At 60.7% G+C, this 27761-nt stretch overlaps 5 protein-coding genes across 6 annotated transcripts; 3 read left to right on the forward strand and 2 right to left on the reverse strand.

The window, feature by feature from the left end:
* Window positions 1-547: 547 nt before the first annotated feature.
* On the reverse strand, window positions 548-4645 carry map1lc3cl (microtubule-associated protein 1 light chain 3 gamma, like). The gene is made up of 4 exons (XM_088609257.1): window positions 3543-4645; window positions 2937-2992; window positions 2734-2840; window positions 548-2031 (listed from the first exon to the last, which is right to left on the reverse strand). Exons 1-4 carry the CDS (start codon window positions 3598-3600, stop codon window positions 1863-1865), a joined length of 390 nt encoding a protein of 129 aa, XP_088465383.1. The 5' UTR covers window positions 3601-4645; the 3' UTR covers window positions 548-1862.
* On the forward strand, window positions 1864-10791 carry LOC148646498 (uncharacterized). The gene is made up of 5 exons (XM_088609250.1): window positions 1864-1994; window positions 4995-5391; window positions 8336-8474; window positions 8569-8763; window positions 8863-10791. Exons 2-5 carry the CDS (start codon window positions 5206-5208, stop codon window positions 10122-10124), a joined length of 1782 nt encoding a protein of 593 aa, XP_088465376.1. The 5' UTR covers window positions 1864-1994; window positions 4995-5205; the 3' UTR covers window positions 10125-10791.
* Window positions 10792-12010: 1219 nt separating this feature from the next.
* On the reverse strand, window positions 12011-15954 carry ttc9c (tetratricopeptide repeat domain 9C). 2 transcript variants are annotated; one of them, XM_088609255.1, is made up of 4 exons: window positions 15788-15954; window positions 14291-14642; window positions 13628-13810; window positions 12011-12719 (listed from the first exon to the last, which is right to left on the reverse strand). In XM_088609255.1, the coding sequence occupies exons 1-4, from the start codon at window positions 15812-15814 to the stop codon at window positions 12625-12627; spliced, it is 657 nt and encodes a 218-aa protein (XP_088465381.1). In that variant the 5' UTR covers window positions 15815-15954; the 3' UTR covers window positions 12011-12624. The 2 variants fall into 2 exon arrangements, with proteins under 2 accessions (XP_088465381.1, XP_088465382.1); XM_088609256.1 differs by lacking the exon at window positions 15788-15954 and adding an exon at window positions 15259-15502.
* Window positions 15955-15981: 27 nt separating this feature from the next.
* On the forward strand, window positions 15982-17504 carry LOC148646500 (transmembrane protein 179). Its single transcript, XM_088609254.1, has 4 exons — window positions 15982-16415; window positions 16550-16687; window positions 17024-17102; window positions 17260-17504. Exons 1-4 carry the CDS (start codon window positions 16114-16116, stop codon window positions 17458-17460), a joined length of 720 nt encoding a protein of 239 aa, XP_088465380.1. The 5' UTR covers window positions 15982-16113; the 3' UTR covers window positions 17461-17504.
* Window positions 17505-19014: 1510 nt separating this feature from the next.
* LOC148646501 (heterogeneous nuclear ribonucleoprotein U-like protein 2) lies at window positions 19015-27738 on the forward strand. Its single transcript, XM_088609240.1, has 14 exons — window positions 19015-20094; window positions 20251-20347; window positions 20431-20507; window positions 20925-21064; window positions 21156-21255; window positions 21355-21467; window positions 21553-21816; window positions 22033-22155; window positions 22259-22375; window positions 23307-23475; window positions 23571-23786; window positions 24004-24074; window positions 24168-24275; window positions 25068-27738. The coding sequence occupies exons 1-14, from the start codon at window positions 19182-19184 to the stop codon at window positions 25164-25166; spliced, it is 2607 nt and encodes an 868-aa protein (XP_088465366.1). The 5' UTR covers window positions 19015-19181; the 3' UTR covers window positions 25167-27738.
* Window positions 27739-27761: the final 23 nt, after the last annotated feature.

A 27761-nucleotide genomic window follows, 5' to 3' on the forward strand; every position in this document is an offset into this window, starting at 1 on the left:
GCTCGACCTTCCTGGCCCCCGAGCACAGAGCCTGGGTGTCAAAGCTGGCGCTGGGGTGTGAAGTGAGGCTCTGGAGAGGTCTCACCTGCACGACACTGACCGGGCTGGGGTCCCTGCGCTCCAGTCTCTCTGGACCGGAGTCTCTGGACCGATTCCCTCTCAGATGGGCAGGTCTGTGTTGTGACCCCTGCTCTGTCCAGCAGTGTGTGAGAAGTCAGGGAGCACGGATGTGTTCTGTAACCTGAGAGAGTCAGTGGGTTTGTACTGGTCCATGTTGGGCTGGAGCTCAGAGTTACTGGGCTCATCTTGAACTGGGCTTTCAGTGATCCTGCCTCCAGGCACGCGGCCAGAGTCCCCCAGAGCTCCCAACACACACGAACAGCGCCCCCTGGGGCCTGACCCTAGATCCGTTTCCTGAAGCGTCCCCGAGAGCCCGCACTCGGAGAGCACAGAGAGCTGAACCCTTCCTCTCAGCCGAACTCACTCCGGAAACCAGGTCTCTCAGTTTTACATTCACACTTACGTACAAAGACAACAACACCAAAAATAAATAAGTCTCCTTTATTGGTATTTTTTTTTATTTCCAAAAACATGTCTTATGTCTTAACAGGAGCTGCATTTACATCCAGTGGCCACGGGGTGGCAGTGTTCGCAGTAGAAGGCTGTATCACGGAGGGCTTATGGCAGCGGTACAGCTGCCGCAAGGTGACTTCCTCACACAGACCAGCTCCTTTCTCTAAGGAGCAGGAGCAGGGCAGAGGGGTGTTTGTGGCCGTACAATGCGAGTCAGAGACAGTGCCATCTGGGAAGGCCTGACCCAATTCCACAAGACATCGTTCCCCACGCTGTCACCCTCACAGGAATTCGAGGTCCTGGAGAGGTGCAGGGTTTCAGCGTATATCCTGGTGTTGAAACCGGCGGGCTGGGCAGCGCAGGTGTGGGGCTTTACCTGAAGGCCCAGGGACAAGGCTGGCAGGAGAATAGTCTCTGAGGACGCGGGCTGGACTTGTTGTCATGACGGCGCTGGACACTCATGTCCCAGCTCCTGGAGAGAGAGAGAGGGTCCACAGCTCTCGCGGTGTGGCGGCAGTTTCGTGTCCTGCACTATGCTGTGTGTGCCCCCACACTGCCACCAGGGGGCACCACAGTCATTCCCCTGTTCCCTGGGCACACTGCCCGACCCAAGCACACCCTTGGCAAGGGGAAACAGCGATGGGGAGTCATGAAGCAAGGCGCAGTTACATCATCTCTGTCACCGGGAGGCGCTGTTGCACAGCTCCTTGCAGTTCAGAGAGGATCTGCAGGCTTGCTGGAAATCTCCTGCTGGGTCGGGCCTGAATGGAACTTGATCTCTCTGGACCCGGGCCTGCCGCTGGTGGGGGGTCTGAGTTGCCATGGATACTGTCCGTGGCGCGCCCGCGGGAAAGCCGTCAGCCCAAAAGCAACGACTGTCCCCGGGGCTGGTTCCTTAGCAACAGCCCGGGCTGTGATGTCAAGCACACAGGCCAAGCAGGAAGGAGGCTGAAGTGACATCATCACAGGGCATGGTCCTCTTTAAGAGTCAAGAGAAGTGATGTCACTTCCTCTGCAGGCTGAAAAACCTCACTTTCAAACGACAGGGAGACACCTCAGCTTCAAAAACAAGTAGTATTGCTTTTTGGAAAATCTTAAAGGAATGTTAGTTAATCCAGTAAAAAAAAAAGTAAAAGTATATAAAGGAAAAAAACAGCATAGCGCAGCCAGAAGTGCATGTTCCTCTGTGACATCACAGAGGGGGCGATGACATCATAAGGAATGATGTCATAGCCAGGTCGGTCTGGGAGGAAGGCAGTGAGGTGTCACGCCCCTCTGATGGGGTGTCGTCAGTGCGGAGCCCCGAAGGTTTCCTGTGAGGCGTAGGTGATGTAGAGGAAGCCGTCAGGGTCGCGATGACAGGCATAGACTTCAGCCATGGTGACCGACAGGCTGGCCAGAGTGCGTCCAGCCACTAGCAGGTAGAAAGCCTGGCTCGCCTGCAGCTCGATCCTGTTCCTGAGAGAGACAGGGCAATACAGACACACTGACTGGACACTCCAGTACATTAACACTGCACTGAGAGAGAGAGGGGTTCATACAGACACACTGACTGGACACTCCAGTACATGAACACTGCACTGAGAGAGAGAGGGGTTCATACAGACACACTGACTGGACACTCCAGTCCATTAACACTGCACTGAGAGAGAGAGGGGTTCATACAGACACACTGACTGGACACTCCAGTACATGAACACTCACTGAGAGAGAGAGGGGTTCATACAGACACACTGACTGGACACTCCAGTACATTAACACTGCACTGAGAGAGAGAGGGGTTCATACAGACACACTGACTGGACACTCCAGTACATGAACACTCACTGAGAGAGAGAGGGGTTCATACACACACACTGACTGGACACTCCAGTACATTAACACTGCACTGAGAGAGAGAGGGGTTCATACAGACACACTGACTGGACACTCCAGTACATGAACACTGCACTGAGAGAGAGAGGGGTTCATACACACACACTGACTGGACACTCCAGTACATTAACACTGCACTGAGAGAGAGGGGTTCATACAGACACACTGACTGGACACTCCAGTACATGAACACTCACTGAGAGAGAGGGGGGTTCATACAGACACACTGACTGGACAGTACAGGTGTAGTACAAAATTACTCAGCAGTAGAACAGAGAGTCTGACCTCAGCAGAGTGACGAACTGGCCCATGGTCATCTCCTGCGGCACCAGGAACTTGGTCTTGTCCAGCAGGGGGAGAGTCTTCTCCCGGGCATAGCGCTCCACTATCACCTGCGGGTTGTCGATTATTATTATTGTATTATTATTATTATTATTATTATTATTATTATTATTATTGTTGTTGTTGTTGTTGTTGTTCGCACTCACCGGAAGTTTGTTGGGGAATCTGGACCGGATGCTGCAGACCTCGTGCGCGCGTGTTGCTGGAACAGAGGGAGAGAGTCAGTCGGGGCGGGACGAGCACACCGCCGGACCCGGTCCGGCTGACCCCGGGGCAGGGCCCGGAGCTGCGTCCTGCCCGGGGGTGGCTCGCTGCCCGCAGTGATTCCGGACCGGCTCGTTAGTGCTGCTTCCCACCCGCCGTGTTCGTGTACGTGCAGCGTGGACTGTCGCCTCTCCGACCCGCCTACGTCTCGACGGACAGTCCTGCAGCCGCGTCCCGACATCGCCCAAAACACAGCTCCGCAGCTCCCTGTCGCGATATCGAACTCGTTCTGCCCGACGTCGTGCGAGTCCGACAGCAGGGAGCGGTATCTCACACCAGAGGTCTGACGTCCGGAGAGGCGCTGGAGTCACCAGCGGGTTTTCCGTTTGAAATAATTAAAGAGCCGAGATGTCGGTAGAAACTAGACTAGCGATAAAACAAACCCCGAAAGACACAGAGCTCTGCCTGGGGTCAGAGTCGTGTGGCGCCTGTGAAAGCGGTCGTCTGCGTGCGATTAGAAATCGGCGATAGACGAACGCGGCTCGTACCCGGACACTTCCTCTGCTTGAAGGGCTTCAGCTCCTGCGACTGCTGGAAGGGAGGCATGCTGCTGGGCGCTGTCTGTTGTCCCAGCTCGGGTCTTTATACCCCCCTGCGGGCTCAAACTGCCCCAAACCAGCTGGGCGTGCGACCCCCCCCTCTCTCTCAGTGCAGTGTTAATGTACTGGAGTGTCCAGTCAGTGTGTCTGTATGAACCCCTCTCTCTCTCAGTGCAGTGTTCATGTACTGGAGTGTCCAGTCAGTGTGTCTGTATGAACCCCTCTCTCTCTCAGTGCAGTGTTAATGTACTGGAGTGTCCAGCCAGTGTGTCTGTATTAACCCCTCTCTCTCTCAGTGCAGTGTTCATGTACTGGAGTGTCCAGTCAGTGTGTCTGTATTAACCCCTCTCTCTCTCAGTGCAGTGTTCATGTACTGGAGTGTCCAGTCAGTGTGTCTGTATGAACCCCTCTCTCTCTCAGTGCAGTGTTAATGTACTGGAGTGTCCAGTCAGTGTGTCTGTATGAACCCCTCTCTCTCTCAGTGCAGTGTTCATGTACTGGAGTGTCCAGCCAGTGTGTCTGTATGAACCCCTCTCTCTCTCAGTACAGTGTTAATGTACTAGAGTGTCCAGTCAGTGTGTGTGTGTTAACCCCTCTCTCTCAGTGCAGTGTTCATGTACTAGAGTGTCCAGTCAGTGTATGTATTTACCATTCTCTCCGTACAGTTGGCAAACTAGCCTTTTAGTACTGAGATTCAATATTCCTCAAAAGGTGAGACAGCGAGTGATAGTGTAGATGTAGTGTCACGGCTCCCCCTGGTGGTGCCTGTCTGCATTACAACAAGTCAGAAGACCGATTTCCAATGAAAAGGAGGAGAAAATGATCGAAGTAATTTAAGACGGTAAAGAATATGGATTCACCTCTTATTTCGATAGAAAGGGGGGATATAGTAGTGTTAGGGCAAAGGGAGGGCAGTGCTGTAGTAGTGCTGGTGCAAAGGGAGGGCAGTGCTGTAGTAGTGCTGGTGTAAAGGGAGGGCAGTGCTGTGGTAGTGCTGGTGCAAAGGGAGGGCAGTACTGTAGTAGTGCTGGTGCAAACGGAGGGCAGTGCTGTAGTAGTGTTAGGGCAAAGGGAGGGCAGTGCTGTAGTAGTGCTGGTGCAAAGGGAGGGCAGTGCTGTAGTAGTGCTGGTGTAAAGGGAGGGCAGTGCTGTAGTAGTGCTGGTGTAAAGGGAGGGCAGTACTGTAGTAGTGCTGGTGCAAACGGAGGGCAGTGCTGTAGTAGTGTTAGGGCAAAGGGAGGGCAGTGCTGTAGTAGTGCTGGTGCAAAGGGAGGGCAGTGCTGTAGTAGTGCTGGTGTAAAGGGAGGGCAGTACTGTAGCAGGACTACCTCCTGCGCCGCACGGCTGAGAGAGAATGAAAACAGTGACGTGTCGGTTTGAAAACTTCCCCCGGCCAATCAGCGCCGCCTGCGCGCCAGGCCCCTCCCCCGCGGCGGAGCTCGAGCGGCTCATTGTTGCTCCGGGGGCGGCGGAGCGAGTCACGGCCGCGCGAGGACGGAGAGGAGGCCCCGCGTCACACACGCCGCTGCCTGGCCAGCGGGGCTCCCGGGTCTGCGGGCTGAGCTGTGGGCTGTACTCGAGCGACCGGCCCGTTTCCACGTGACGCGCGGGCATGGCCGGCCGCCGCGGCTGCGTCACCTCGCTGTGGTCCGGCAGCGAGCGCGCCCGGTTCGGCGAGCGGCTGCGGGCCAGCCTGGCCGGGCTGGTGGAGCTGGACCTCCTGCGTAGCCGGCAGCAGGAGAGGGTCCAGGCCGCGCTGGAGCCGGAGGAAGGAGCAGCAGCGTCCCGCACGCAACAGGTCAGTGGCGCTGCGGGGGAGGAGGGGGGCTGGGAGCAGAGGCACACGGTCAGTGTTCAGAGACGCGCAGTCTCCCTGCTCCACCGCTGAAGAGCCGGTGGTCCTGGTTTCTAGAGCACAGCAGTGTGATCCACTCCGGGTTTTACAGTGTTGATGATAGTCTGAGTCCCAGTGCGCAGCAGTCTGATCCGCTCCAGGTGTGACAGTGCTGTCAGTCAGACTCCCAGTGTGCAGCAGTCTGATCCGCTCCAGGTGTGACAGTGCTGTCAGTCAGACTCCCAGTGCGCAGCAGTCTGATCCGCTCCAGGTGTGACAGTGCTGTCAGACTCCCAGTGCGCAGCAGTCTGATCCGCTCCAGGTGTGACAGTGCAGTCAGACTCCCAGTGTGCAGCAGTCTGATCCGCTCCAGGTGTGACAGTGCTGTCAGTCAGACTCCCAGTGTGCAGCAGTCTGATCCGCTCCAGGTGCGACAGTGCTGTCAGACTCCCAGTGTGCAGCAGTCTGATCCGCTCCAGGTGTGACAGTGTGTCAGTCAGACTCCCAGTGCGCAGCAGTCTGATCCGCTCCAGGTGTGACAGTGCTGTCAGACTCCCAGTGCGCAGCAGTCTGATCCGCTCCAGGTGTGACAGTGCTGTCAGTCAGACTCCCAGTGTGCAGCAGTCTGATCCGCTCCAGGTGTGACAGTGTGTCAGTCAGACTCCCAGTGCGCAGCAGTCTGATCCGCTCCAGGTGTGACAGTGTGTCAGTCAGACTCCCAGTGCGAAGCAGTCTGATCCGCTCCAGGTGTGACAGTGCTGTCAGTCAGACTCCCAGTGCGCAGCAGTCTGATCCGCTCCAGGTGTGACAGTGTGTCAGTCAGACTCCCAGTGTGCAGCAGTCTGATCTGCTCCAGGTGTGACAGTGCTGTCAGAATCCCAGTGTGCAGCAGTCTGATCCGCTCCAGGTTTCGCAGCTCTGCAGGTTGGGAGAGCTGCAGGAAGGCCTCAGTGCTCTCTCTCACACTGGGGCCCTGAGGTCTCCCGGCTCTGCCTGCTGCCTCTGTGGAGATGTTATGTAAGGAGTCTGCCCACCTGCCTCCCACTCTGTGACTCGTCCCCCCTCAGTACAGCAACAGCTGAGTGTGCTGTCATCACTGCTGCCCACTCATGGCCCCTGGGGGGGGGCAGGAGAGAGGAGAGAGGGATGGAGGAGGAGAGAGGGATGGACGAGGTAGAAGAGAGAGAGAGAGGAGAGGAAGGGAGGTAACAGGCTGTAACACAGACGGGTCATCAACCAAAACAGCAGCGAGGAGGAGGAGGAGGGTTTGTACTGCTCCTGTTGGAAGTGAGTCAGTCCTGCTCCTGCTGATCCGACTGCCTGGGATTCAGCCAGATCCTGCTTCTGATGTCAGAGCGCCTGTGACCTGACCAGCAGCACTGCTGCTCTGTGCCGAGACCAGGGCTCGAACTGGTGTCCAGAGGAGTGAGCTCCGCGTGCTGGACGCTCGCTCGCTCTCCCAGGGGACCGCTGTGTGGAGGAGGCCTGGCGCCGGGTTCCAGTGTCTTTCCGGCTCGGGGTTGTTTGTGCAGGCGGGACCAGCTCCTGGGTCAATAAGACTGAGCAAACAGTGACGCGGCGCTGCTCTCCCGCGCGCCAGTCCCAGCTCGGCGGGCCCGGGCGCTGTCCCACGCGGCTCGGCTCCTGGGGCCAGGCGTGACAGCGGGGGGGGTGATGGAGACGCGCCCCTCCCCCTCACTCCCTGCCTCCCGTGTGTGCGCCCCCTGGTGGAGGAGGGAGACCCAGCTGGGCCCTCCGTGTCCTGAAGTCTCTCCCGGCAAGCAGCGGGCGCAAGGCGGGGTACACCCGGGAGGGGACCCCTCCACTCGCATCAGGGCCTATTTTCACCCACCGGCCCAGTCTTTGACCAGGAAACCCGCACAGACCCGGGCAGAACATGCAAACTCCACACAGACAGCCCAACGCTGAGAGGCGGTGGTGCTGAACTCTGCTCCACCCTGCACCCTCTTCTTTATTAACGTTATTATACATTGTTAACATTATTCAGAATTCCTGTGGTTATTGAACCCAAAGCCGCCTTCTCCCAGCTGGGCAGGCTACTGGAATCACCTGCCGGGAGCCCCTCGGGGCTCAGAGGTCCCACAGCCCTGCCCCTGCTGGGATTTGAACCCGCAACATCCCAATTGTAGCAGTGCACCGCCTCCTGAAGGAGTGAAGCACCTCCGGATTCGGGGGTGACAGCTGTGCCACACCTGGGGTTGGAACCCGCCGCCCCCCAGAGCCCCAGGCTGCTGCTAGACGCTCCTCTCGGTGTTCAGTGAGTCCCTGGATGGCGAGCGGGACCCAGGAGTTAAATTCTCTCGCCGGGTTCAGGGTTAATGGCTCTTCTGCTCACGCTGGTTGGAAAGCTTTGTTACACGTGTGGGCCGTGATCTTGGGGGCCCAGAAACCCCACGAGGAAGGGGCCCCCAGAGCCCCACTCTTCAGGGGTGGGTAACTGGGTTACGGCAGGATCAGGCTGCTGCTGGAGGGGGTGTTAATGGGGCCAGTAGGGGGCGCTCACCCTGCAGTCTGTGTGGGTCCTACTGCTCCACTGAACTGTCAAAAGGGCACCATCCTTCGGATACGAGAGGAGAGAGGTCCTGACTCTCTGTGGTCATTTAAAATCCTCGAGAAGAGTAGGGGTGTTACCCCGATGTCCTGGCCAAATTTCCCCCTGGTCTTTACCCTTCATGGCCTCCTAATAACCCCCCTAATCCCCTGAATAATCCTCATCATCTGTGAACTGGCCTCATCGCTCTGTGTAAGGATGACAGTCCTGATTATATGAAGAATAAATGATCACCCTGACTGTGTGGCTCATGGGCTCCAGAGCCTCTGCTCGTGCTGCCCTGAGAGACCGAGAGGGCCTCTGGGCAGCTCGGCTGAGCGCTGTGCCTCTCTGCAGACGCCCGGCTGTGAGGACAGCGCGGACTGTCGCTGGTCCGCCGTCTCCTGGGACGCCCTGGCGCTGCCCGACCCAGAAGCGGTGTCCGCCGACCCGCCTGGCGCGGCGCGGCCCACCTGCGACTCCAGGCCCAGCTCAGGTACGGAGCCGCCGGTGCGAGGGGGGGCGGGGGAGGAGGGGGTGACCCCAGCAGACCCTGAGTGACCTCTTGCACCTCTCTGCCCCCCCCCCAGGGTTCTACTCGGTCAGTGGCAGCTCCCTGTCGGCCTCCTGCGGCTCCGTCTGCAGCGAGGGGCCCGGGGGGCCCTGGGCCCGCCGCCCGCACTCCGCCGACCACAGCGCCGCCCAGTGGCCGGGGGCCAGACTGCAGCCCGCCCCTCTCCAGCAGACGCGGCCCGAGAGGGGGGAGCGGAGGCCGGTGTCCACAGGTGAGGGGGGGGGGCGGGACCCGCCGTCTCCGCGGCCCACTGGGCGTGAGCCGGCCGACAGCCGATCGCCCTGACGACTATCCCTGTCGCTGCTCTCAGGTGACCTGGAAATACTCCGCGGCTTCCTGTCGCTCTCCGACCTTTGCCCCGGGCTGGGGGGCAGGTCCCCAGGGTCGCCCTCCACTTCCTCGCACCGCCCTCCAGCGTCCTTCTGCTGGGACCCCCGATTCCCGCTGGACCCCAAGTTCTGCTCGGACCTGGTGTCGCGGAAGACCAAGGAGGTGTACCCCTACCCCAGCCCCCTCCACGCGGTGGCGCTGCAGAGCCCCCTGTACGCGCCCTGCGGCGCCTCGAACCCCGAGCCGGATGACGGTGCCGGGGGGGAGGAGCTGCCCAGGTGTCCCTGCGGCCCCAGCCCTCCGGACCCTCCTGGCCCGGCCCGGGCAGATCGCTACATCGGCCAGCTGCTCCGGCGGTACCGGCGCCGGCCCGGCTCGGTGCTGCTCTCCGCCCTGGACCCCGGCCCCGCGGGCCGCTGGCAAGCGAAGAGCCTGTCGCTGTCGTCCGTCTGCAGCGGCAGTACCTCCTCCACGCTGACAGGGGGCGCCCTCCCCTCCGTGCCCTCGCTGGGCTCCCTGGGCAGCTCCGGGAGCACGCCCCAGGCCGCGTGGGGGGGCAGGCGCTGGGTCCCCAGCCCCGCCGAGGATGACGAGGGCCGCTCGGACAGGGGGGGCTCTCTGAGGGGGCTCGGGGGGGACGGCCTGTACCGCGGGAAGCACTACTCGCGCGTCCTGGTGCGGGCCGCCACGCTCGGCACCGCCGGGGAGGGCGGGGCCCGCCGGGGGGCGCAGGCCGGGGGCGGCAGCTCCGAGGGGGGCGCCCCGAAGAGGGGTGTCAGCTTCCGGAAGCGCCTGGAGCTGCTGTTCGGGGGCCGGGGGGGCCGGGAGGCCGCAGGCAGCAACCGGGCGAGGGGCCTGTTCCGCAGCTCCTCCCAGGGCGTGCTGGAGCGACCCCACCCCAGCCGGGAGCCCCCCGGACCCCCCGGGCCCCCCGGGCCCCAGGGCTTGCGCTGGGCCTCCGCGCTGGAGATCCGGCAGAGAGGGGCCGGGCTCGGCTCACACGGCCTCTGCCGGGGGCAGGAGGAGGAGAGTGGGGGGCGAGAGGCAGGGAGGGGGTGCCACAAGGATGGGAACCCCCTCCGCTCCCCCTCCCCCCCGCCCCCGCGACCTCCCCCCCTCCTCCCTCGCTCGCGCTCCCTCAGGGATCTGGGGCGCAGGGTGCTGGGGTCCGTACGCCCCCCCCACTTCAAGACGCACAGCCTGCGCAAGAGTGGCCCCGAGCTCCCGGCTCCCGGCTTCTGAGACCGCTGACCCCGGCCACCGAGAGGGGCGTGTCCTCGATGGGGGGAATGTTCATGTATGGGCATAGCCACCGAGAGGGGCGTGTCCTCGATGGGGGGAATGTTCATGTATGGGCATATCCACCGAGAGGGGCGTGTCCTCGATGGGGGGAATGTTCATGTATGGGCATAGCCACCGAGAGGGGCGTGTCCTCGATGGGGGGAATGTTCATGTATGGGCATATGGGCGTGTCTCCCGGCGCCAGCGAGAGGGGAAGAGGACGCAGTTGTCCAGAATGATCATTGACGGGCCTTGCTGGGCGTAACGAGGCGGCGGGGGTATCGGAATGTGCGAGTTCAAGATGGGACACCTAATTTAAGATCGCTTTGAAAGGAATCAGACGTCCGTCCAACACGAGTTACTTTCGTATCGTGAGCGATTGCACTGTAGCGTCATCGAGGCTTGAGGGGGTCCCCGGTGCCCCCCAGTTTTGATTGTAACCCCTCTCACATGCCCCTCGATCCCTGGCGGGGCACGGTGATCTTCCTGGAGCCCCGGTCAACCGCAATACGCTGAAGTCAGGAAGTCGTTCGAGGACGTGCACTCGAAGACTCAGCCGTGAGGCTCTGTAAGAACACTTCTGACCTTACTTAGTCAAAATTAAAGTGACAGAACTTTCTTTTGCTAATGAATCGTCGTTCTTTTTTAAAGCTTTAGATCGTGCGCTCGGTCTCTTTGTTGTGGCACAGCGTGCAGGGACCAGCACAGGTGGGGACTCATGTCACACAGGGGAGCTACACTCTCTGCCAGCCGCGTTCAAACGGGTTTGCTTGAGCTCAGAGGAGAAGAAGGCAGTAGCTCACATCTTTCGTTCTGTTAAGGCCGAGATGAACTTCTTTGCCTTGACAGAACTGCTGCTCAGCAGGCGTCGCGAGGGGTTCCTGTTCGGCTGCAGGGAAGAGTTTGTCAACAATCCCCTGTGAGTCCCTGTTGAACTGTTCTCCACTGGGAGGTGTACTGAGGGTGAAGTCCCCAGTATTTACTGTCAGTTTGGACAGGTCTTTATTACTTTGTGTAACTGGGAGAACAAACACTGGCCATCACATGTATCACTCCCCGCACTCTGCTTGATGATGAGGGCATTTGTATTTTCTGGTGCTTTTTTTCCCCCTTGGTTTCCTTGTGCCTGGTTCGGGTCTGCTCATTTAATCTCATTCCTGCCCAGCTCGTAGCATGGAGCCTGTACTGGCTGTCGGCTTCAGAGTTCAAGCCCAAATAGCAGTAGTTGTCCAATAGGAAAAAAAAATATTCAGATTGAAGGACACTTGTACAGAAGTCTTCTTGTTTTTAATTTGCCCCAGTATTCTGTAAAGGCCGTTCTGAAAAGCACCCGCAGTCATCAAGAGGTTTGGCGCAACAGCGCCTCCATGCGGACACACGGAGGAACTGCGCCGACATCCTTTCCACCCACCCCCGTCCCCCGGCCTGTGTGCAGGAGGTATCGCCCTCTGCTGACCGAATCCTTGTATTACAGCCCCAGCTCTTTCCTCTGTGAATCGTCAGTGCGCCGATGTTTTTTTTTACGGTGGGGTAACGCTAAAACGTGTCCTGAATATTACTTGGGATATTTAACCTAACTGATTGGGAGCTCCCAGTACCTGGAAAGAGCTTTGAGTGGAGTATCCAGAAAAGCGCTATATAAGTGTATGGTATTGATAATATTAATTTAGAGATCGTTGGACACATCAATGAGAAGTCAGTTCAACTCTTAAGAACTAGAGCTCTATTAAATGAATGTTTCCAGTTTTAAAACAGAGGCTGCTCGGGGTGACTCGGATGCTGGTATTCTCTGGACCAGGGCTGCAGAACTGTTAAATTACCAAACACACCAGTTTATAACACTCCAGTCAATGCATTTTTTTCTACTTTATTTTTTTAATATCATTTCTGCTTGACATGTTATAGCCAATCATACATTAAAGTCAGTCCAGTCATCCCAGTGAAGAACAATCCAGCTCCCAGTCCAGTCCAGCCTGCAGTGTCTCAGACTGCTCTGTCAGTGTTGGTGAGTCTGATTATAATCCCAGTGAAGAACAATCCAGCTCCCAGTCCAGTCCAGCCTGCAGTGTCTCAGACTGCTCTGTCAGTGTCAGTGAGTCTGATTAAAATCCCAGTGAAGAACAATCCAGCTCCCAGTCCAGCCAGTCCAGTCCAGCCTGCAGTGTCAGTGGAGTCTGATTATAATCCCAGTGAAGAACTAATCCAGCTCCCAGTCCAGTCCAGCCAGCAGTGTGTCAGACTGCTCTGTCAGTGTCAGTGGAGTCTGATTATAATCCCAGTGAAGAACTAATCCAGCTCCCAGTCCAGTCAGTGTCTCTCAGTGGAACAGCGAGACGTGTTGCTGCCCCTGCCCTCAGCAGACAGACGCGCGGAGCTGCTGTCTCCGGGGACGGGGTCCCCAGCTGCGCCCCCTCGAGCTCCTCCCCCCCCCTCCCTCCCTCCCAGCCGGCCCGGGACCCGCTCAGCCGAACATCCCCCTGTACAGCGCCTTCTCCTGCTCGTGGTCGCTGCTCAGCCTCTCCTCCGTGAGCCGGAGGTACTTCCTGACGTTGGCGTCTGGGGGGAGAGAGGAGCCCGGTCAGTGCTGACCCGTCCACGCCGGCCGGCGGACAGCGGCGCACCCACCTCGTCACCCTCTCTGACCACTACGACCTCAAACAAGGAATGAGGACGGAATAAACATCCCGATCTCAATTACCCATCATTTTCCGGCTTTTTGTGCTGCTTTGCCGCGGGAAAAACAAACCCCTTTTGGATCAGGAGTTGTGCGGAATATTAAACGGATCAATCCGAACAGGTTAACGACTCAGAGAGCAGAATTTCCAGCAGACGAGTCCGACTTGGCATCACGGACTGTTTCTGTAAACCAGATCCACTCTGTTGCACGATCCGATATGTAACTGAAGACTACAGGTACAATACCTATAGCTCGGCTGCATTTGACTCATTTTTGTCTTTTACCAGTTTTTCCAGTTCACTCCTGTTTCCCAGGTATGGGTAGATACATGTTCCCAGATATTGACACAAAGGGAGATTTCTATTGGACAAAATCATGTGGCCAATGATGACATTTTTACTCGTTTGGTAGTATTGTTATGGACGTCATTGGACTAATCTGAGTCTTCATCACACTATCTGATCTTATTTTACACCAATGTATTTGCGTGTTGTGAACTTCATTTAGTCGGCATTTTATTGACAGCAAGATTTCAATACTTCATCTAAAACTGCGTGTCATTTTCCCAAAGCGCCCAGGGTGTTTCTCGAAAGGAGTAGGCGTGTTACCCCAGTGTCCTGGCCAAACCCCATCATCACTCTGCTCTCCTGGGGTGTGGAGAGCGGACTGGCGTACCCCCACTGTACCCCTTATCTACGGCGTGGTTTGAGTGGCGAGTGCAGGAATGTGAGGGTTGCTGCTCGCTCGTGAACCCCCCCGGTGCAGCCCAGACCCCGGGCGGGAATACCGTGAGGCTGCCCCCTGCTGGCCTGCAGCAGGTACTGCCTGGCGGCGCGCGGGTCACCCAGCTGCAGCGTGGCCACGCCCGCCCGGTACAGCGCCTTGACGTCCCCCTCTCGCCAGCGCAGCACCCGCAGGCTGTACTCTCGCACCCGGGCGTAATCCACCAGGGGGCGCTGCAGCAGACAGGCTGCGGGGGGGAGAGGAGGATGGAGGAGGAAGAGGGAGAGAGGGGAGAGGGAATAGAGGGAGAGGAGAGGAGGATGGAGGAGGAAGAGGGAGAGAGGGGAGAGGAGGATGGAGGAGAGGCAGAGAGAATAGAGGGAGAGGAGAGGAGGATGGAGGAGAGGGAGAGAGAATAGAGGGAGAGGAGGGATGAGTAAGAGAGGATGGAGGAGGAAGAGGGAGAGAGGGGAGAGGAGAGGAGGATGGAGGAGAGGAGAGACGAGTAAGAGAGGATGGAGGAGAGGCAGAGGAAGGGGGGGGGGAGAAGAGAGCATGAGAAAGGGGGAGAGGAGGAGAGAGAGGAGCAGGAGAGTGAGGGAGGGGACAGAGGGAGAACCAGTGTCGATTACTCAGCCGGGGGAAGTGTCAGACCAGATGCAGAGCTCCCTCGTCTCCCAGGGGGCGAGGAGGCCCGTGCCTGGGGGCGGGGCAGACAGGCCTTTACCTGCCAGGTTGTTGTAGCAGTCCACCTGCGTGCTCCTCAGCAGCGCCTCCTGCTGGGCACTGAGCACCGCCCTCTGCGCCACGAAGCTCCTCATGGGCGCCGTCACCTCGGGGTCCAGCCCGCGCAGCAGCAGCAGGGCCCGGTGGTACTTCCCGATCGCCGCCCGGTACCGCCGGTCCCGGTACAGCTCGTTCCCCTGCGCCTTCCGAAGGACCGCCTCCTGCAGCTGCGCCTCCGCCTCCGGGGCGCCCGGCCCCGCCCCTCCCCCGGAACACCCCGCTGGCCCCTCCCCCGGGCCCCGCTCAGACCCCGCCCCCTCGGGGCCAAGCTCCGCCCCCCATCCAGCTGCACCCTGGGTGAAACACAAACAGCGGATTCAGGCGTGCGCAGGCTGCAGAGGGACAGGTAAAGGTTGATTTCTGTATCTATTTCAATACTCCGTCTCCTTTTTTGTATTTCTGGTGTTTAAATAAAAACGTATTTAAAAAGAAGTAAAGGTTGATTCCCTGCTGAAAAGAGAAGAAAGGAGACAACGTTTTGGCTGTCGAGCCCGTGTTCACACCCCAAGACGGCTCCACTGCTGAAACGTTGCGTTTCCTTTCTTCTCTTTTCAGCATGGGTTTAAAGTTCTGTGCCAAAACACATTTCATCTCTCCTCTGCTCAGGTGCTGCAGTTCCCCCCACTGTGCAAAGATATACCAACTGGGTTAACTGGCATCTCCCAGCTACCCAGCGTGTGCGCCCACGCCGGACTGAGCCCTGAGTTTGTCTCCCGCTGGAGGAGCAGAGGAGGGGAATTCCTGCACTGCAGGCGGGTCGGGAGTCGCACGGGACTGTCCCACAGCAAGTATCCCACGGGCCGACGGTGCGAGTCTCGGCTCACGAGCGACTTTCACCTGTGCCCACCCCCTCAGTCCTGCCGTTAACCGACCCGACTCCTGCTCCCTCGTCTGCCCGCAGCCCTTTACCTCTTCGGCCATGAACACCCCCTCGCCGCGCCCGCTGGACTCGCCGGCTGTGGAGCAGAGCAGCACAAGAGCTCGCCGCCGGAGCGCTCCCCCTTATCCCAGGCGAGTCTGCCAGTGAGAGGCTGCTTCCGCCCTCACCGCGGCGCGACCCGGAAGTCCTTGACGCCACCAGGAAGTTGGGCAAAGCAGGAGGGAGCCCCCCCCCCCGGGTCACGTGGCGGTAAGGGTTTATTTACATCCTGAACAACACTGGAATGACGAGATATTTTTTCCCCAATGAGGGGTGATTTAACCACTTGGCAGTTTCCATTTACTGTTTCTGCGCCGGAATTGTGATTAATCGCGTAAGGAGGCTGAAGGGCTTGTGTCCGAAATGTGTCTGGGAGGGTTCACGGTATTCAAATGATTCTTTCACCAAGCGAATATCTATTCTCAACAGCATGTCCCTATTTATAAATATGTATTTTTCCTTTCTTTCCCTACTTCTGAAATCCCCTCCAAAAAAAACCAACTGCTGTATATTTCTTACTGATGTTTCTACACCACTTGCGCCCATCTCGAAACCGCCTGCGTCTTTATTTCATCTTGATGTGTGAACGTGTGCGTCCCAGCCGCCCTGCCTTGTTCTTCACACCACAGTCTCCCTCCCGCACTTCCCAGCCCGGTTCTTTCACGCTCTCTCTAGTCTGAGGGACTCAACACCGCTGCAGCTCTGTACCCCCACGCAGAAGGCTCGGCCTCGCCCCCGTGCACGTCGGCAGCGCGCATGACGTCAGCCGCGGCTCGGGATCCGCCCCGGCGTTTCCAGAACCGTCTCCGGGTTCCCCTCGCCAGCCGAGCCGGGCCGGGCACGCCATGGCGCCGCAGCGCCGGCTCCTCCTGGCGCACGGCGCCGCCTACGCCCTGTCCGTGCTGGGCGGCCTGCTGACGGTGGTGCCGCTGGCGCTGAACGGCTCGCACTTCAAGGGCCGGTGCCTGCTCTTCAGCCGGGGCCACTGGCGGCCGGAGGGCGGCCTCGGGGCGCCCCGGCTGCAGGTGCTGGAGTGGGGGCCGCCGGCCGCCTGCCAGCTGCCCGCCTTCGTGGGGGTGTTCACGGTGCTGTTCGGGGCCGTGCAGAGCTGGCGGAGCCTCTTCTACCTGCAGCGCGGGCACGACGAGTAAGTGGGGGCGGCGGGGTGCCCCGAGCTGCGCGCGGCTGCGGTACCTACAGAATGTTAATCCGCGAGCACGGAGGCGCAGAGAGGAGGTTTAACTGCCAGGGGTCCAGCGCTGATTCTCTCTCTCTCTCCAGCACGCCGCTGTGCTCGGCTCTGACGCTGCTGCTCAGTGCCAGCCTGCTCCTTCTGTCTCTGGGCTCCAGCGTCACGCTCAGCCTGGGCTTCCAGTCCTGGTGCGACACCGTCACCGGCCAGCAGGCGGCGCCCTTCAGGTACACAGCTTCGATGCTCAGGTGCAGCGACACTGATCTGACACACACACACCGATTCTCTGAGACACTCAGCGGGGGCACTGGGGTCAGAGAAGGGTTGGGGTGACCCAGAGACCGATCCCAGCGCACCGGTCTGGGTTAAAGTTTCACCTTTAACCTTTCACCTCCTGGGACGAGGCAGCTCCCAGTTTAGTTCGGACCCTGAGCAGCACTGCACAGGCCCACCGGACAGCACCAGGTCTTGGTCCGGTCCACCCCGATCCACACACAGTCTTCCGAAATGTTTCAGCCTGTTTCTCACTCTGACCTCCTGCTGACCTCTCTCTCCCTCTCCAGCTGTGCAGAGGCCCAGGCCACCCCCCTGTACCTGGACGTGGACACAACAGCCTTCTACAGCGAGCTCACCTGGGCACAGGTAACACTGGACACCTGTACCGTCCTGTCAGTGTGTCTGTATGAACCCCTCTCTCTCTCTCAGTGTGTCTGTATGAACCCCTCTCTCTCTCAGTGCAGTGTTCATGTACTGGAGTGTCCAGTCAGTGTCTGTATGAACCCCTCTCTCTCTGTCCCAGGCTGGCCTGTGGGGAGTGTCCGTGCTGTGGCTGGCCCTCTCTGTGCTGTCTTTCCTGAGGCTGTATTGCTCCCACAGGAGGGAGGTACTAGGGCCCTGCCTGGCCAGGGAGAAGGAGCTCCTGCTGGGACTTGGCTGTGACCCTCAACCTATGACCTCTCACCCCTGCACACATGAACACCCCGCTGGGCACTTTATCTGACCTCCACACATACGCACATAAACTGCACTGACCCCACTGGACACCTCAGAAATCATGCAGTTGTAGTAGAGCCACACACACACACACACACACACACACACACACACACACACACAGGGTGACCGCACTCGTACCCGCGCAGGAAACACACATGGCCGCTGGGACAGCGCCCCCCGGAGGGTGGAGCTCGCCTGCCGCGGTCCGGATGACAGAGTCTGTGGCGACGCCAGCGCCGGGAGAAGTTCTCCTCGCCTCCTCAAGGGGGCGCCGGCAGGGTCGCAGCTCTCCGCCAGGGCCGCACCCGGAGGAGTCGGAGCGACGTCCGATCGGAAGGACGGAGCACGAGGGGGTCCAGTCCCTGTCTGGGGGGACCCCCCTGCTCTGAAGAGCGCCGCCTGAGGACACCCCCTTCCTCCAGGGTGCCCGGGGCTGACTGGGCTGCTGTGACCCCAGATTCCAGAGCGAGGACCCCAGGGGTGAGCAGTGACCCCTCCGGGGTGGGGCGCAGTGTTCCTGCACAGAGTGTTATTTTTCCAGGACTTGCGCGTCTGGCTGGAAGCGTGGTGGTGGTGGTTGTTGTTTTTTTTTTAAAACAAAGTTAATAAAGCTGAATTTTAACTTTGATTTTGCGAGTCTGCTTGTCCATCTTCTGACGCCGTCAGCTTGTTCCACACCCCCACCCCCCACTGTGTACAGACGTGCCAGGGGCTCGTACCTGGAGCCCAGTGCCCCTGGGGGAGGGATACAGATCGTTGGCTTCTGGGACGTCCCACGCGGGCTGGGTGAAGAGACCTTGGGGTCCCCTGTGTTTCTGCCTGGGGGGCGCCCCAACACTCGCTGCTCAACAGCACAGACAGCGGGAGAGATTCGGGGTGTCTAAACACCAGAGGACCTTGGGGTGTCGCTGGAGAGATCCCTGCCAGTCCGACCCCTGCTGCCTCACTGCCTGCATGGCCTTGGGGTCACTCCGCTGGGCACGGGGTCACTGCTCTGGCCAGGGGGTCACTCCGCTGGGCATGGGGTCACTGCTCTGAGCCTCTCCAGTAGGGATGCTGGGGACCCCATAATGAAAAGAGTCACTTGGGGTGGCTGGTATGCTTTTAATACTGCAATTCGCAGTATTTGCAGCGTACTTGTAAGATAATAAAATGATAAACTTGTTTATGTTGATGAAGCTAACAGTTGTTTTCCTGCTTCGTTTTGATCAAGTGGCCATTTTGACAGACGTCACTTCCCTAGTTACCGGTTTCTCGACGGAGGCCTTCTCAGTGTCCAATGGGTTTCTTTTTATTCCTAATCAGAAGCTTTCCGCTTACAGCCAATAGAAAAAAAGCCCAGGCCTAACCCCTTCGTGTTGCTAGGTAAAAACGCGGGGCAGTGTACCACACTCGATTTTAAAAGGAGGGTTTAAAAATCAACCGTCCAATCCAAAAAAGCGACATAACGGTGCATCGAGTGACCAATCGGCTGCGAGAGTTGAAGTCAGTGGGCGGGGTGACGGTCTCCTCTACCAATCAGAAAATTTATGTTCCCATGCGTCGTTGCTAGGTAAAACTCACGTAGGCTGGCCAGTCCCCGTTTCTTCCTTTCGTCAGGTGACGCTGTATTTACAAACTGTAACGGGATCTGATAGCGGGCAATATATTTTTTAAAAATTAGGGGGAGACGGGATAATTTTTTTTTTTTAACCAGAAAAAGGGAGGACAGACACTGAAGTGGAAATGAGCGCGCTGGACGTGAAGAAGCTGAAAGTGGCCGAGTTACGGACCGAGCTGCAGCAGCGCGGCCTGGACACTCGAGGGCTGAAGGCCGACCTGGTGGAGCGGCTGCTGGCCGCCATCGAGGCCGAGACGGCGGGGGCGGCGCCAGGAGAGGCCGGGGATGTCGGGCCTACGGAGGTGGACGCCGGGGAGCCCCAGGAGGCCCCAGGAGGGGAGACCGAGGCGGTTGAATTGACGGCGGGGGACCAGCAGAGTATCGCTGGGGTGGAGGAGGAGGAGGAGGAAGAAGAGGAGGAGGAGGAAGAGGAAGAAGTCGCCCAGGCGACGGAGGCAGAGTCTGCGAGGCCGGAGCCGCTGGAGGCCCTCGGCACGAGCGATGCCGGGCCCCAGCCGCCCGAGCAGGCACCCAGAGAGGCAGAGACGCCCGTCGAAGCTGCTCCCCCGACGGTGGACGTACAGCCGGACCCGAAGCCGCTCTCCGAAGCAGAAGAGGCTGTCAGCCCGGCCCAGGCGTCGCCTGCCCCTTCCCCGCAGAGGCCCGCGGCCCAGGAGCCCCAGCCGAGCGAGGCGCCGGGGGAGCAGACAGCCAGGCCCGGAGACGCACGGCCACAGCAGCCCGAAGGCCCATCCGCGGAACAGGACACCCAGGCCTCCCCGCCGGGCGCCGAGCCGGGGGCTGGAGTAACCGGCTCGCCGGTGAGGAACGCCCAGTCGCCGGCCAGAGCCAAGGAGACGCCGGCCGCGAGCAGCGAGGCGGCCGCCGCCACACCAGCCCCGGCCTCCACGGGCAGCGCAGCGCAGGGGGACGGGGTGAACGGGCAGCCTCAGGGCCGGCCGGGGGCCGCCGAGGGAGGCAGCGAGGAGTCCGGCTCGGAGATGGAGGCGGACGGGGAGCCGACCGGCGAGGGGACGGGTGAGGAGCCGCCGTGGAGCTGCGTGTGCAGCCTGACAGGGCCGGAGGGGGGCTGGCGGAGCCCGGGTGTGCAGCAGTCTGATCCGCTCCGGGTCTGCGGGCCGGGGGCCCCGTGTCGGGTCTCTGCCGCGCTGACTTGTCTCCCTCTCCCGGCAGGGGCGGCGGCCGAGGGCGAGCGCCGGGGGGTGAAGCGGCCGCACGGCGAGAGGGGCCGGGGCTACTACGAGTTCAAGGAGGAGATCAACTACAACAGGTAGGTCGCGGGGCCGGGGGACTGGGGGACCGGGGGGCGCAGAGACACGCGTGTTCCTGACTGTGTCTGTGTCCGCGCTGCAGGGCCAAGTCTCCAGACCCGGAGCCGGAGCTGGGCGAGGAAGAGGAGGTGGACGAAGGACAAGTCCGCCTGGATTCCTGTGAGTCAGCTGGCTGTCCTCTGACACGCACACTGTGACTCGGGGTCACGCTCTCCTGGGGGCTCTGTGACTCGGGGTCACGCTCTCCTGGGGGCTCTGTGACTCAGGGTCACGCTCTCCTGGGGGTCACTGTGCATCTGGAGCTCTCCTGGGGGTCACTGTGGCTCAGGGTCATGCTCTCCCGGGGGTCACTGTGCCTCTGGGGCTCTCTTGGGGGTCACTGTGACTCAGGGTCATGCTCTCCCGGGGGTCACTGTGCCTCGGGGGCTCTCCCGGGGGTCACTGTGCCTCGGGGGCTCTCCTGGGGGTCACTGTGACTCAGGGTCATGCTCTCCCGGGGGTCACTCTACCTCGGGGGCTCTCCTGGGGGCGTGTGTGTGTTGTGTAACGGCAGCCCCCCCTGTCTCTCTCCCCCAGACAACAGCGACCTGCACTTCGAGGTGGGGAAGGGCGCGCTAGGCGGGCAGCCCCTCTTCTCCGAGCGGTTCCCCTTCCTGTGGTCGGGCTGCAGGGTCACCCACGGCGTCGCGCAGGGGCAGGTCGGGTTCGAGGCCAAGGTGGGTGCGCTCGTCCGTCCTGCGCTGAGAGAGAGGCGCACGCACTCACACACGCACACACACTGACGCGCGCTGTCCGCCCGTCCTGCAGTTCGTCAGGAAGCTGTCGGACAAGGAGCTGCAGCCCGACGACCCGGAGGTGCCGGTGCTGAGAGTCGGCTGGTCGGTGGACGGGTCCAGCTTCCAGCTGGGTGAGCATCTGCCCCCGAGCGCGTCCCTGCTAACTGCCCCCCTTCTGCTAACTGCCCCGGCCCACGTGTGACCTCTCCCCTGCTCCCCGCCCCCCGCAGGAGAGGACGACCTGTCCTACGGGTATGACGGACGGGGCAAGAAGGTGACGGGGGGCCAGGCGGAAGACTTCGGGGAGCCCTTTGCGGAGAACGACGTGATCGGCTGCTTCGCGGTGAGTCGGGGGGGGCCGTCCCCGGGAGGGGTGTCTCGCCGCCCGCCCCGGGTGCCGAGCTGACCCCGCGGCCCTCTCTCCCCAGAGCTTCTCGGACGAGGAGGTGGAGCTGTCCTTCCAGAAGAACGGCTGCCCGCTGGGCGTGGCGTTCCGCGTGGGCCGCGGGCCCCTGGCCGGCCGCGCGCTCTTCCCCCACGTGCTCTGCCGCAACTGCGCCGTGGCGCTGCACCTGGGCCAGGAGGAGGCGCCCTGGCACCCCGGCCCCGCCGGCTTCGCCCTGCTGCACTCCCTGCCCCCCGAGCAGCGCGTGCGCGCGCCCGTGGCGCCCCGGACCAAGGAGGAGTGCGAGGTGGGTGGGCGTCCGCGCCGCCTGCGGGGTCCGTCGGCCGCGGAGCGCGACCCTCGCGAGACCCGCCCCCCTGGCGACGAACGGGGGTCGTGACCCTCTGTGGCTGAGCTCAGGGGAGGCACAGAAGGCGAAGGTCGTGGGAGGGTTTTGTGGGCCCGAACCTCTAAAGTTCGGGGTTCATAGTGACCCCTGACCGCTGTGTGTGTGTCTTGCCAGGTTATTCTGATGGTGGGCATGCCTGGTGCCGGGAAGACCCACTGGGCCCGGAACCACATGGCCCAGAACCCAGAGAAGCGCTACAACCTGCTGGGGACCCGGACCGTGCTGGACTGCATGAGGGTGAGCCCCAGGGCGAGTCCGGGGGGGGTGTGGGGGGGCGGCCTGGCTCGGCCCCTGCTTCCCTGTCTGGACCAACGCGGCCTGTTCCGCTCCTCTGCCGCAGGTGAAGGCTCCCTCGAACCCGGAGCAGAAGGAGCAGATGCTCCAGCAGGCCACGCAGTGCCTCAGTCAGCTGATCAGGGTGGCGGCACGCCAACGCAGAAACTACATCCTTGACCAGGTACAGTGCAGGGGTGGGGTGAGTGGGGGGGGGGCTGTACTGGGGGGGGGGGTGAGAGGGAGGGGGTGGGGCTGTACTACGGGGGTGGGGCTGTACTGCGGGGGGGCGTGGGAGGGGGCAGGGTTGTACTGCAGGAGGTCGGGGTGTTTGAGGTGTGTGAGTGGGAGGGGGCGGGGCTGTACTGGGGGGGTGGGGTGAGTGGGAGGGGGCGGGACTGTACTGGGGGGGTGGGGTGAGTGGGAGGGGGCGGGGCTGTACTGGGGGGTGGGGTGAGTGGGTGGGGGCGGGGCTGTACTGGGGGGTGGGGTGAGTGGGAGGGGGCGGGGCTGTACTGGGGGGTGGGGTGAGTGGGAGGGGGTGGGGTGAGTGGGGGGGCGGGGCTGTACAGGGGGGGTGAGTGGGAGGGGGCGGGGGTGGGGTGAGTGGGAGGGGGCGGGGCTGTACTGGGGGGGTGTGTTGTGTGAGAGGGGGCGGGGTGTTTGAGGTGGGGGTGTGTTGTGTGAGAGGGGGCGGGGTGTTTGAGGTGGGGGTGTGTTGTGTGAGAGGGGGCGGGGTGTTTGAGGTGGGGGTGTGTTGTGTGAGAGGGGGCGGGGTGTTTGAGGTGGGGGTGTGTTGTGTGAGAGGGGGCGGGGTGTTTGAGGTGGGGGTGTGTTGTGTGAGAGGGGGCGGGGTGTTTGAGGTGGGGGTGTGTTGTGTGAGAGGGGGCGGGGTGTTTGAGGTGGGAGGTGTGTTGTGTGAGAGGGGGCGGGGTGTTTGAGGTGGGAGGTGTGTGGAAAAGAGGCGGGGTTGTACAGTGCAGGTGGGGTATGTTGGAAGGGGCGGGGTTTGTGCCCGGGGGGCTGGGCGTGTGCAGGTGGAGGCGGTGGGGTTTCTGTGGTGCGGGGGCCTGGTGTTGCTGCGGGAGCCATCTCTCTGTGCCCGTACCCTGCAGGCGAACGTGTACTCCTCGGCCCAGCGCCGCAAGCTGCTGCGCTTCAAGGGCTTCCAGCGCAAGGCGGTGGTCGTCTTCCCCACGGACGAGGAGTGGAAGCGCAGGCTGGGGCTCCTGCAGCAGGAGGAGGGGGAGGAGGTGCCGGAGATCTCGCTGCTCAAAGTCAAGGGTGAGAGGGGGCGCAGCTGCGTCCGGGGGGCGACCGGCCCGTCCGTCCGCCCGGCGGCCGCGTGCTGACCGCTGTCCGCCGCTGCCGGCCGGCAGTGAGCTTCACTCTCCCGCAGTGCAGCGAGGTCCTGGACGAGGTGCTGTTCTCCGAGCTGACCAAGGAGGAGACGGAGAAGCTGCTGCTGGGCTACAAGGAGGAGGCCCGCCGCCTGCTGCCCGCGCCCCCCAAGCGCAAGAAGAACCGCAACCGGCGCAAGCCGCCCCCCCAGCCTGGCCGGCCCCCCCGGCCGGGAGACCGGGACCGCGGATACGGTGAGCCGGGTCCGAGATTGCTTTGCCTGAGTAAGCGGGGGGTCGTCTGGGTCACAGAAACCCTCGAGTCCGCCGCAGGCCTGAGCAGGCTGACCGTCGGGGCGCTGCCCCCTCGGCTCGGCTCGGCCCGGCCCGGCCCGGGACGGGTGACTGTGGACCCAGAGGGGTGCCGTTGTTCACGAGCGCGTCCTAACCTCCTCACTCTCGCCCTCTGCAGGGGGGGGCAGAGGGGGCTATATCCAGAGGCCGTACGGACAGCCCCAGCCCTACTGGGGCCCCCAGCGCGGGGTGAGTATGAGGCGCCCGGTCCGGTCCGGTCCGATCTGCCCCGGGTCCGGTTGCCTGCCTGTCGGTGTGACCCGCCCCCTCTCCTCCCCGCAGGAGTACCGTCCCTTCTTCAGCCAGTACTGCACCGAGTACGACACCTTCTACAACCGCGGCTACAACCCCCAGCGCTACCGTGACTACTACCGCCAGTACACCGGCGAGGTGAGGCGAGCAGAGGCCCCTGAACTCTCTCTGTCTCCCTCTCTCTCTGCGCGCCCCTGACCTCTCTCTCCCTCTCTGTGCCCCTCACCTCTCTCTCTGCGTGCCCTTGACCTCTCTCTCCCTCTCTGCGCCCCTGACCTCTCTCTGTCTGCCCCCCAGCTTCTCTCCCTCTGTGCCCCGTCTCTCTGCGCGCCCCTGACCTCCCTCCCCCTCTCTGTGCCCCTCACCTCTCTCTCTGCGTGCCCTTGACCTCTCTCTCCCTCTCTGCGCCCCTGACCTCTCTCTGTCTGCCCCCCAGCTTCTCTCCCTCTGTGCCCCGTCTCTCTGCGCGCCCCTGACCTCCCTCCCCCTCTCTGTGCCCCTCACCTCTCTCTCTGCGTGCCCTTGACCTCTCTCTCCCTCTCTGCGCCCCTGACCTCTCTCTCCCTCTCTGCGCCCCTGACCTCTCTCTGTCTGCCCCCCAGCTTCTCTCCCTCTGTCCGTCTCTCTGCGCGCCCCTGACCTCTCTCTCTCTTCCCCTCTGTCCCCTGACTTCTCTCCCTCTCTGTGCCCGTGACGTCTCTCCGCCCCTGACCTCTCTCTGTCTGCCCCCCAGCTTCTCTCCCTCTGTCCCCCGTCTCTCTGCCCACCCCTGATCTCTCTCTCTCTGCCCCTGACCCCTCTCTCCCTCTGTACCCCGTCTCTCTGCGCGCCCCTGACCTCTCTCTCTCTGCGCGCCCCTGACCTCTCTCTCCCTCTGTACCCAGTCTCTCTGCGCGCCCCTGACCTCTCTCTCTCCCCCTCTCTGCGCAGTGGGACCGGTATTACCAGGACCAGGATCGCTATGGCTACAGCGGGGGCCACAGGAACTACAACTACGGCGGCGGCGGCAACTATCGGGGTTACCGGTAAACCCGCCTCCCCCACCGCCCCTCCCTGAAATCGACACGGCAGCTACACCCCCTCTCCCTGCCTGCCTGCCTCTCCCCTCCGGCGTCGCAGGTCCCCCCAGAGGAGCGGGGCGCGCTGTCGCCAGGACGGGCCGGGGGGAGGCCGGCCCGGGGCAGCGCCGAGGAGGCAACTCGACTCTTTTTCTAAATCGTTTTTAATCGTTGATCCTCTTTCTTAATCCGCCGCCACAGGAAAAAAAAAACTACAGACTTTTCGGTTGTATTTGTAAATCGAAAGAGAGGTTTTCATTGTCTTAATTCAGAAACGGTCTCTGACTTTGCTGCACTCTTTCTGTGCTCCCTGTCTGTAAATAGGTGTCAATATTTGGGACGTCCTGTCACAGGGCACGTGGTCTCTCCAGTAGAATAGCTCTTTTTGCTGCTGGGCTTTGGGTTAGGGCTCTGGGTGTGCTGCTGGGTCTCGGTCCAGCCTGCAGTGTCCCAGACTGCTCTGTCAGTGTCAGTGGAGTCTGATTGTAATCCCAGTGAAGAACTAATTCGGCTCCCAGTACCGTCTGCTCTGATCTGTCGGCGTCTGTGAGATTCTGATTATAATGATATGACCGTGCTGTCAGTCAGACTCCCACTGCACAGCAGTCTGATCCGCTCCAGGCTTTCCAAGCTGCTGGAGACTCTTTCCCAGAAGTTCAAGGCTGCTCCCTTGTTTTGAGTGAAGCTGAACTGTGGGCTCGGACACAGGCCTGGTCCTCCTGCTTTCCCAGCATGCACTCAGAGCCAGCTAGCCATTCTAGGTGGCAGGGGAGAAATATCTGTGTGACTTGTTATGCTTTTCCTGACATGCTAGTGTGACTGGAGTCCTGCACAGTGGAGTCCAGCTCAGCCACCTGAGTTTCTCTTTGCTCTGTAGGGTGATTTTTTGGCTTTTAGATTTTATTCAGCTTTTGTAAAAAAACAATTTGCTGTTTTATGCTTTGACAAATTTTAATAACTTTAAAACAGCTTTAACCATGTATACCTAAGGGTTCAAAATTATTTTTTTTTAAATTGCATAAAGCTTCAGATCTGCGAGCATTTGTTTTTTGTATGATTACCTGTGAAACTGTTCTCACAGCAATACAATCTGTGCGAGAGAGAGTGGGGAGGTGCTGGAGGCAGTTCTGGGCCTGTCCGGCACACAGGCAGGGGCTGTGTATCTGTCTCTGGGCTTCCAGCTGTGTAGCTGTCAGAGTCAGTGTCTGTCTGTGCCTGTTGTTGAAGAGGCTGTCTGAGCAGGTGTGTGTCAGGAGATGTGTCTGTGTGTGGCTGCAGAGTTGCAATTGTGCGCGTGTCTGTGTGTGACCGCAGAGTTGCGATTGTGCGTGCGTCTGTGTGTGACCGCAGAGATGCGATTGTGTGTGCGTCAGTGTGTGACCGCGGAGATGCGATTGTGCGTGCGTCAGTGTGTGACCGCGGAGATGCGATTGTGCGTGCGTCAGTGTGTGACCGCGGAGATGCGATTGTGCGTGCGTCAGTGTGTGACAGCGGAGATGCGATTGTGCGTGCGTCAGTGTGTGACCCCGGAGATGCGATTGTGCGTGTGTCTGTGTGTGACAGCAGAGATGCGATTGTGCGTGCGTCTGTGTGTGACCGCAGAGATGCGATTGTGCGTGCGTCTGTGTGTGACCGCAGAGATGCGATTGTGCGTGCGTCTGTGTGTGACCGCAGAGATGCGATTGTGCGTGCGTCTGTGTGTGACCGCAGAGATGCGATTGTGCGTGCGTCTGTGTGTGACCGCAGAGATGCGATTGTGCGTGCGTCTGTGTGTGACCGCAGAGATGCGATTGTGCGTGCGTCTGTGTGTGACCGCAGAGATGCGATTGTGCGTGCGTCTGTGTGTGACCACAGAGATGCGATTGTGCGTGCGTCTGTGTGTGACCGCAGAGGTGCGATTGTGTGCCCCTGTATCCCAGTGCAGCCTTTCTGACTAACGCAGCCTGAGACAGATGTGCCCCACAGAGGCTCCGCCTGCCTGCTCCTGGAGAGCCCTGATCCAGCCCGTTTCTCAATAACTCAGCCCTGAGGACGACAAGTGTTTGGATCCTGGAGCCTGGAGGTCCAACAGGCGTCTGGTTTCATTGTTCTGAATCGCTCTGTGTCCATGGGCCTGCTGCGTTCCTCACAGTTCACCTGTCCCAAGGCTGCTGAGATCCTCTTCTGGAGTTAGGGGTTCATTCAAGGCCCTGCGGGATGTGGGGCTCTCCGTGACCCCTCCACGGTTCGCCCAGAGTGGGGGGGCCCAGCTCCTGTCCTGGCAGGGGGGCTCTGCACTTGAGCTCCATTCTCTTCCATGGCAGATCCTGGCTGGTGGTCTTGCCGCATTCCTGGAGTGACCTTCAGCAGGGGGGCAGGATCCCGGCCTCGGGCCGTGCGGGTCGAACCCGGAGTACAGGGGCTCGGTGGTACCGGAAAGGGGGAGGAGGTGGGAGGGTTGAACAGTGTGGGGCCCAGTTAAATTGTCCTCCTTCGACCAGCGCTGGAACAGAGTGGAAATTTTGAAGGCTGTAATTAATATAAATAAAGTTAATTCAAACGTACTTGAGTTTTTATTTCCTCTCGC

The sequence above is a fragment of the Lepisosteus platostomus genome, chromosome 16 (genome assembly GCF_059453375.1).
Source record: "Lepisosteus platostomus isolate fLepPlt1 chromosome 16, fLepPlt1.hap1, whole genome shotgun sequence".
NCBI lineage: Eukaryota > Metazoa > Chordata > Actinopteri > Semionotiformes > Lepisosteidae > Lepisosteus > Lepisosteus platostomus.

What these genes read in the sequence shown, in the direction of transcription:
- map1lc3cl (XM_088609257.1), bottom strand. Translation starts at nt 3,600, where the DNA reads ATGCCTCCCTTCCAGCAGTCGCAGGAGCTGAAGCCCTTCAAGCAGAGG. An exon ending in CAAGCAGAGGAAGTGTCCGG is followed by an intron (nt 2,993 to 3,542) that starts GTACGAGCCGCG and finishes CCTCTGTTCCAG; the next exon opens with CAACACGCGCGCACGAGGTC. An exon ending in GATTCCCCAACAAACTTCCG is followed by an intron (nt 2,841 to 2,936) that starts GTGAGTGCGAAC and finishes GACAACCCGCAG; the next exon opens with GTGATAGTGGAGCGCTATGC.
- LOC148646498 (XM_088609250.1), top strand. Translation starts at nt 5,206, where the DNA reads ATGGCCGGCCGCCGCGGCTGCGTCACCTCGCTGTGGTCCGGCAGCGAG. An exon ending in CGACTCCAGGCCCAGCTCAG is followed by an intron (nt 8,475 to 8,568) that starts GTACGGAGCCGC and finishes CCCCCCCCCCAG; the next exon opens with GGTTCTACTCGGTCAGTGGC. An exon ending in GCGGAGGCCGGTGTCCACAG is followed by an intron (nt 8,764 to 8,862) that starts GTGAGGGGGGGG and finishes CGCTGCTCTCAG; the next exon opens with GTGACCTGGAAATACTCCGC.
- ttc9c (XM_088609255.1), bottom strand. Translation starts at nt 15,814, where the DNA reads ATGGGCGCAAGTGGTGTAGAAACATCA. An exon ending in CAAGTGGTGTAGAAACATCA is followed by an intron (nt 14,643 to 15,787) that starts GTAAGAAATATA and finishes TGTTTCACCCAG; the next exon opens with GGTGCAGCTGGATGGGGGGC. An exon ending in CAGCAGGGGGCAGCCTCACG is followed by an intron (nt 12,720 to 13,627) that starts GTATTCCCGCCC and finishes CTCTCCCCCCAG; the next exon opens with ACGCCAACGTCAGGAAGTAC.
- LOC148646500 (XM_088609254.1), top strand. Translation starts at nt 16,114, where the DNA reads ATGGCGCCGCAGCGCCGGCTCCTCCTGGCGCACGGCGCCGCCTACGCC. An exon ending in CAGCAGGCGGCGCCCTTCAG is followed by an intron (nt 16,688 to 17,023) that starts GTACACAGCTTC and finishes CTCCCTCTCCAG; the next exon opens with CTGTGCAGAGGCCCAGGCCA. An exon ending in GCGAGCTCACCTGGGCACAG is followed by an intron (nt 17,103 to 17,259) that starts GTAACACTGGAC and finishes TCTCTGTCCCAG; the next exon opens with GCTGGCCTGTGGGGAGTGTC.
- LOC148646501 (XM_088609240.1), top strand. Translation starts at nt 19,182, where the DNA reads ATGAGCGCGCTGGACGTGAAGAAGCTGAAAGTGGCCGAGTTACGGACC. An exon ending in GAGGAGATCAACTACAACAG is followed by an intron (nt 20,348 to 20,430) that starts GTAGGTCGCGGG and finishes TCCGCGCTGCAG; the next exon opens with GGCCAAGTCTCCAGACCCGG. An exon ending in AGGTCGGGTTCGAGGCCAAG is followed by an intron (nt 21,065 to 21,155) that starts GTGGGTGCGCTC and finishes CCCGTCCTGCAG; the next exon opens with TTCGTCAGGAAGCTGTCGGA.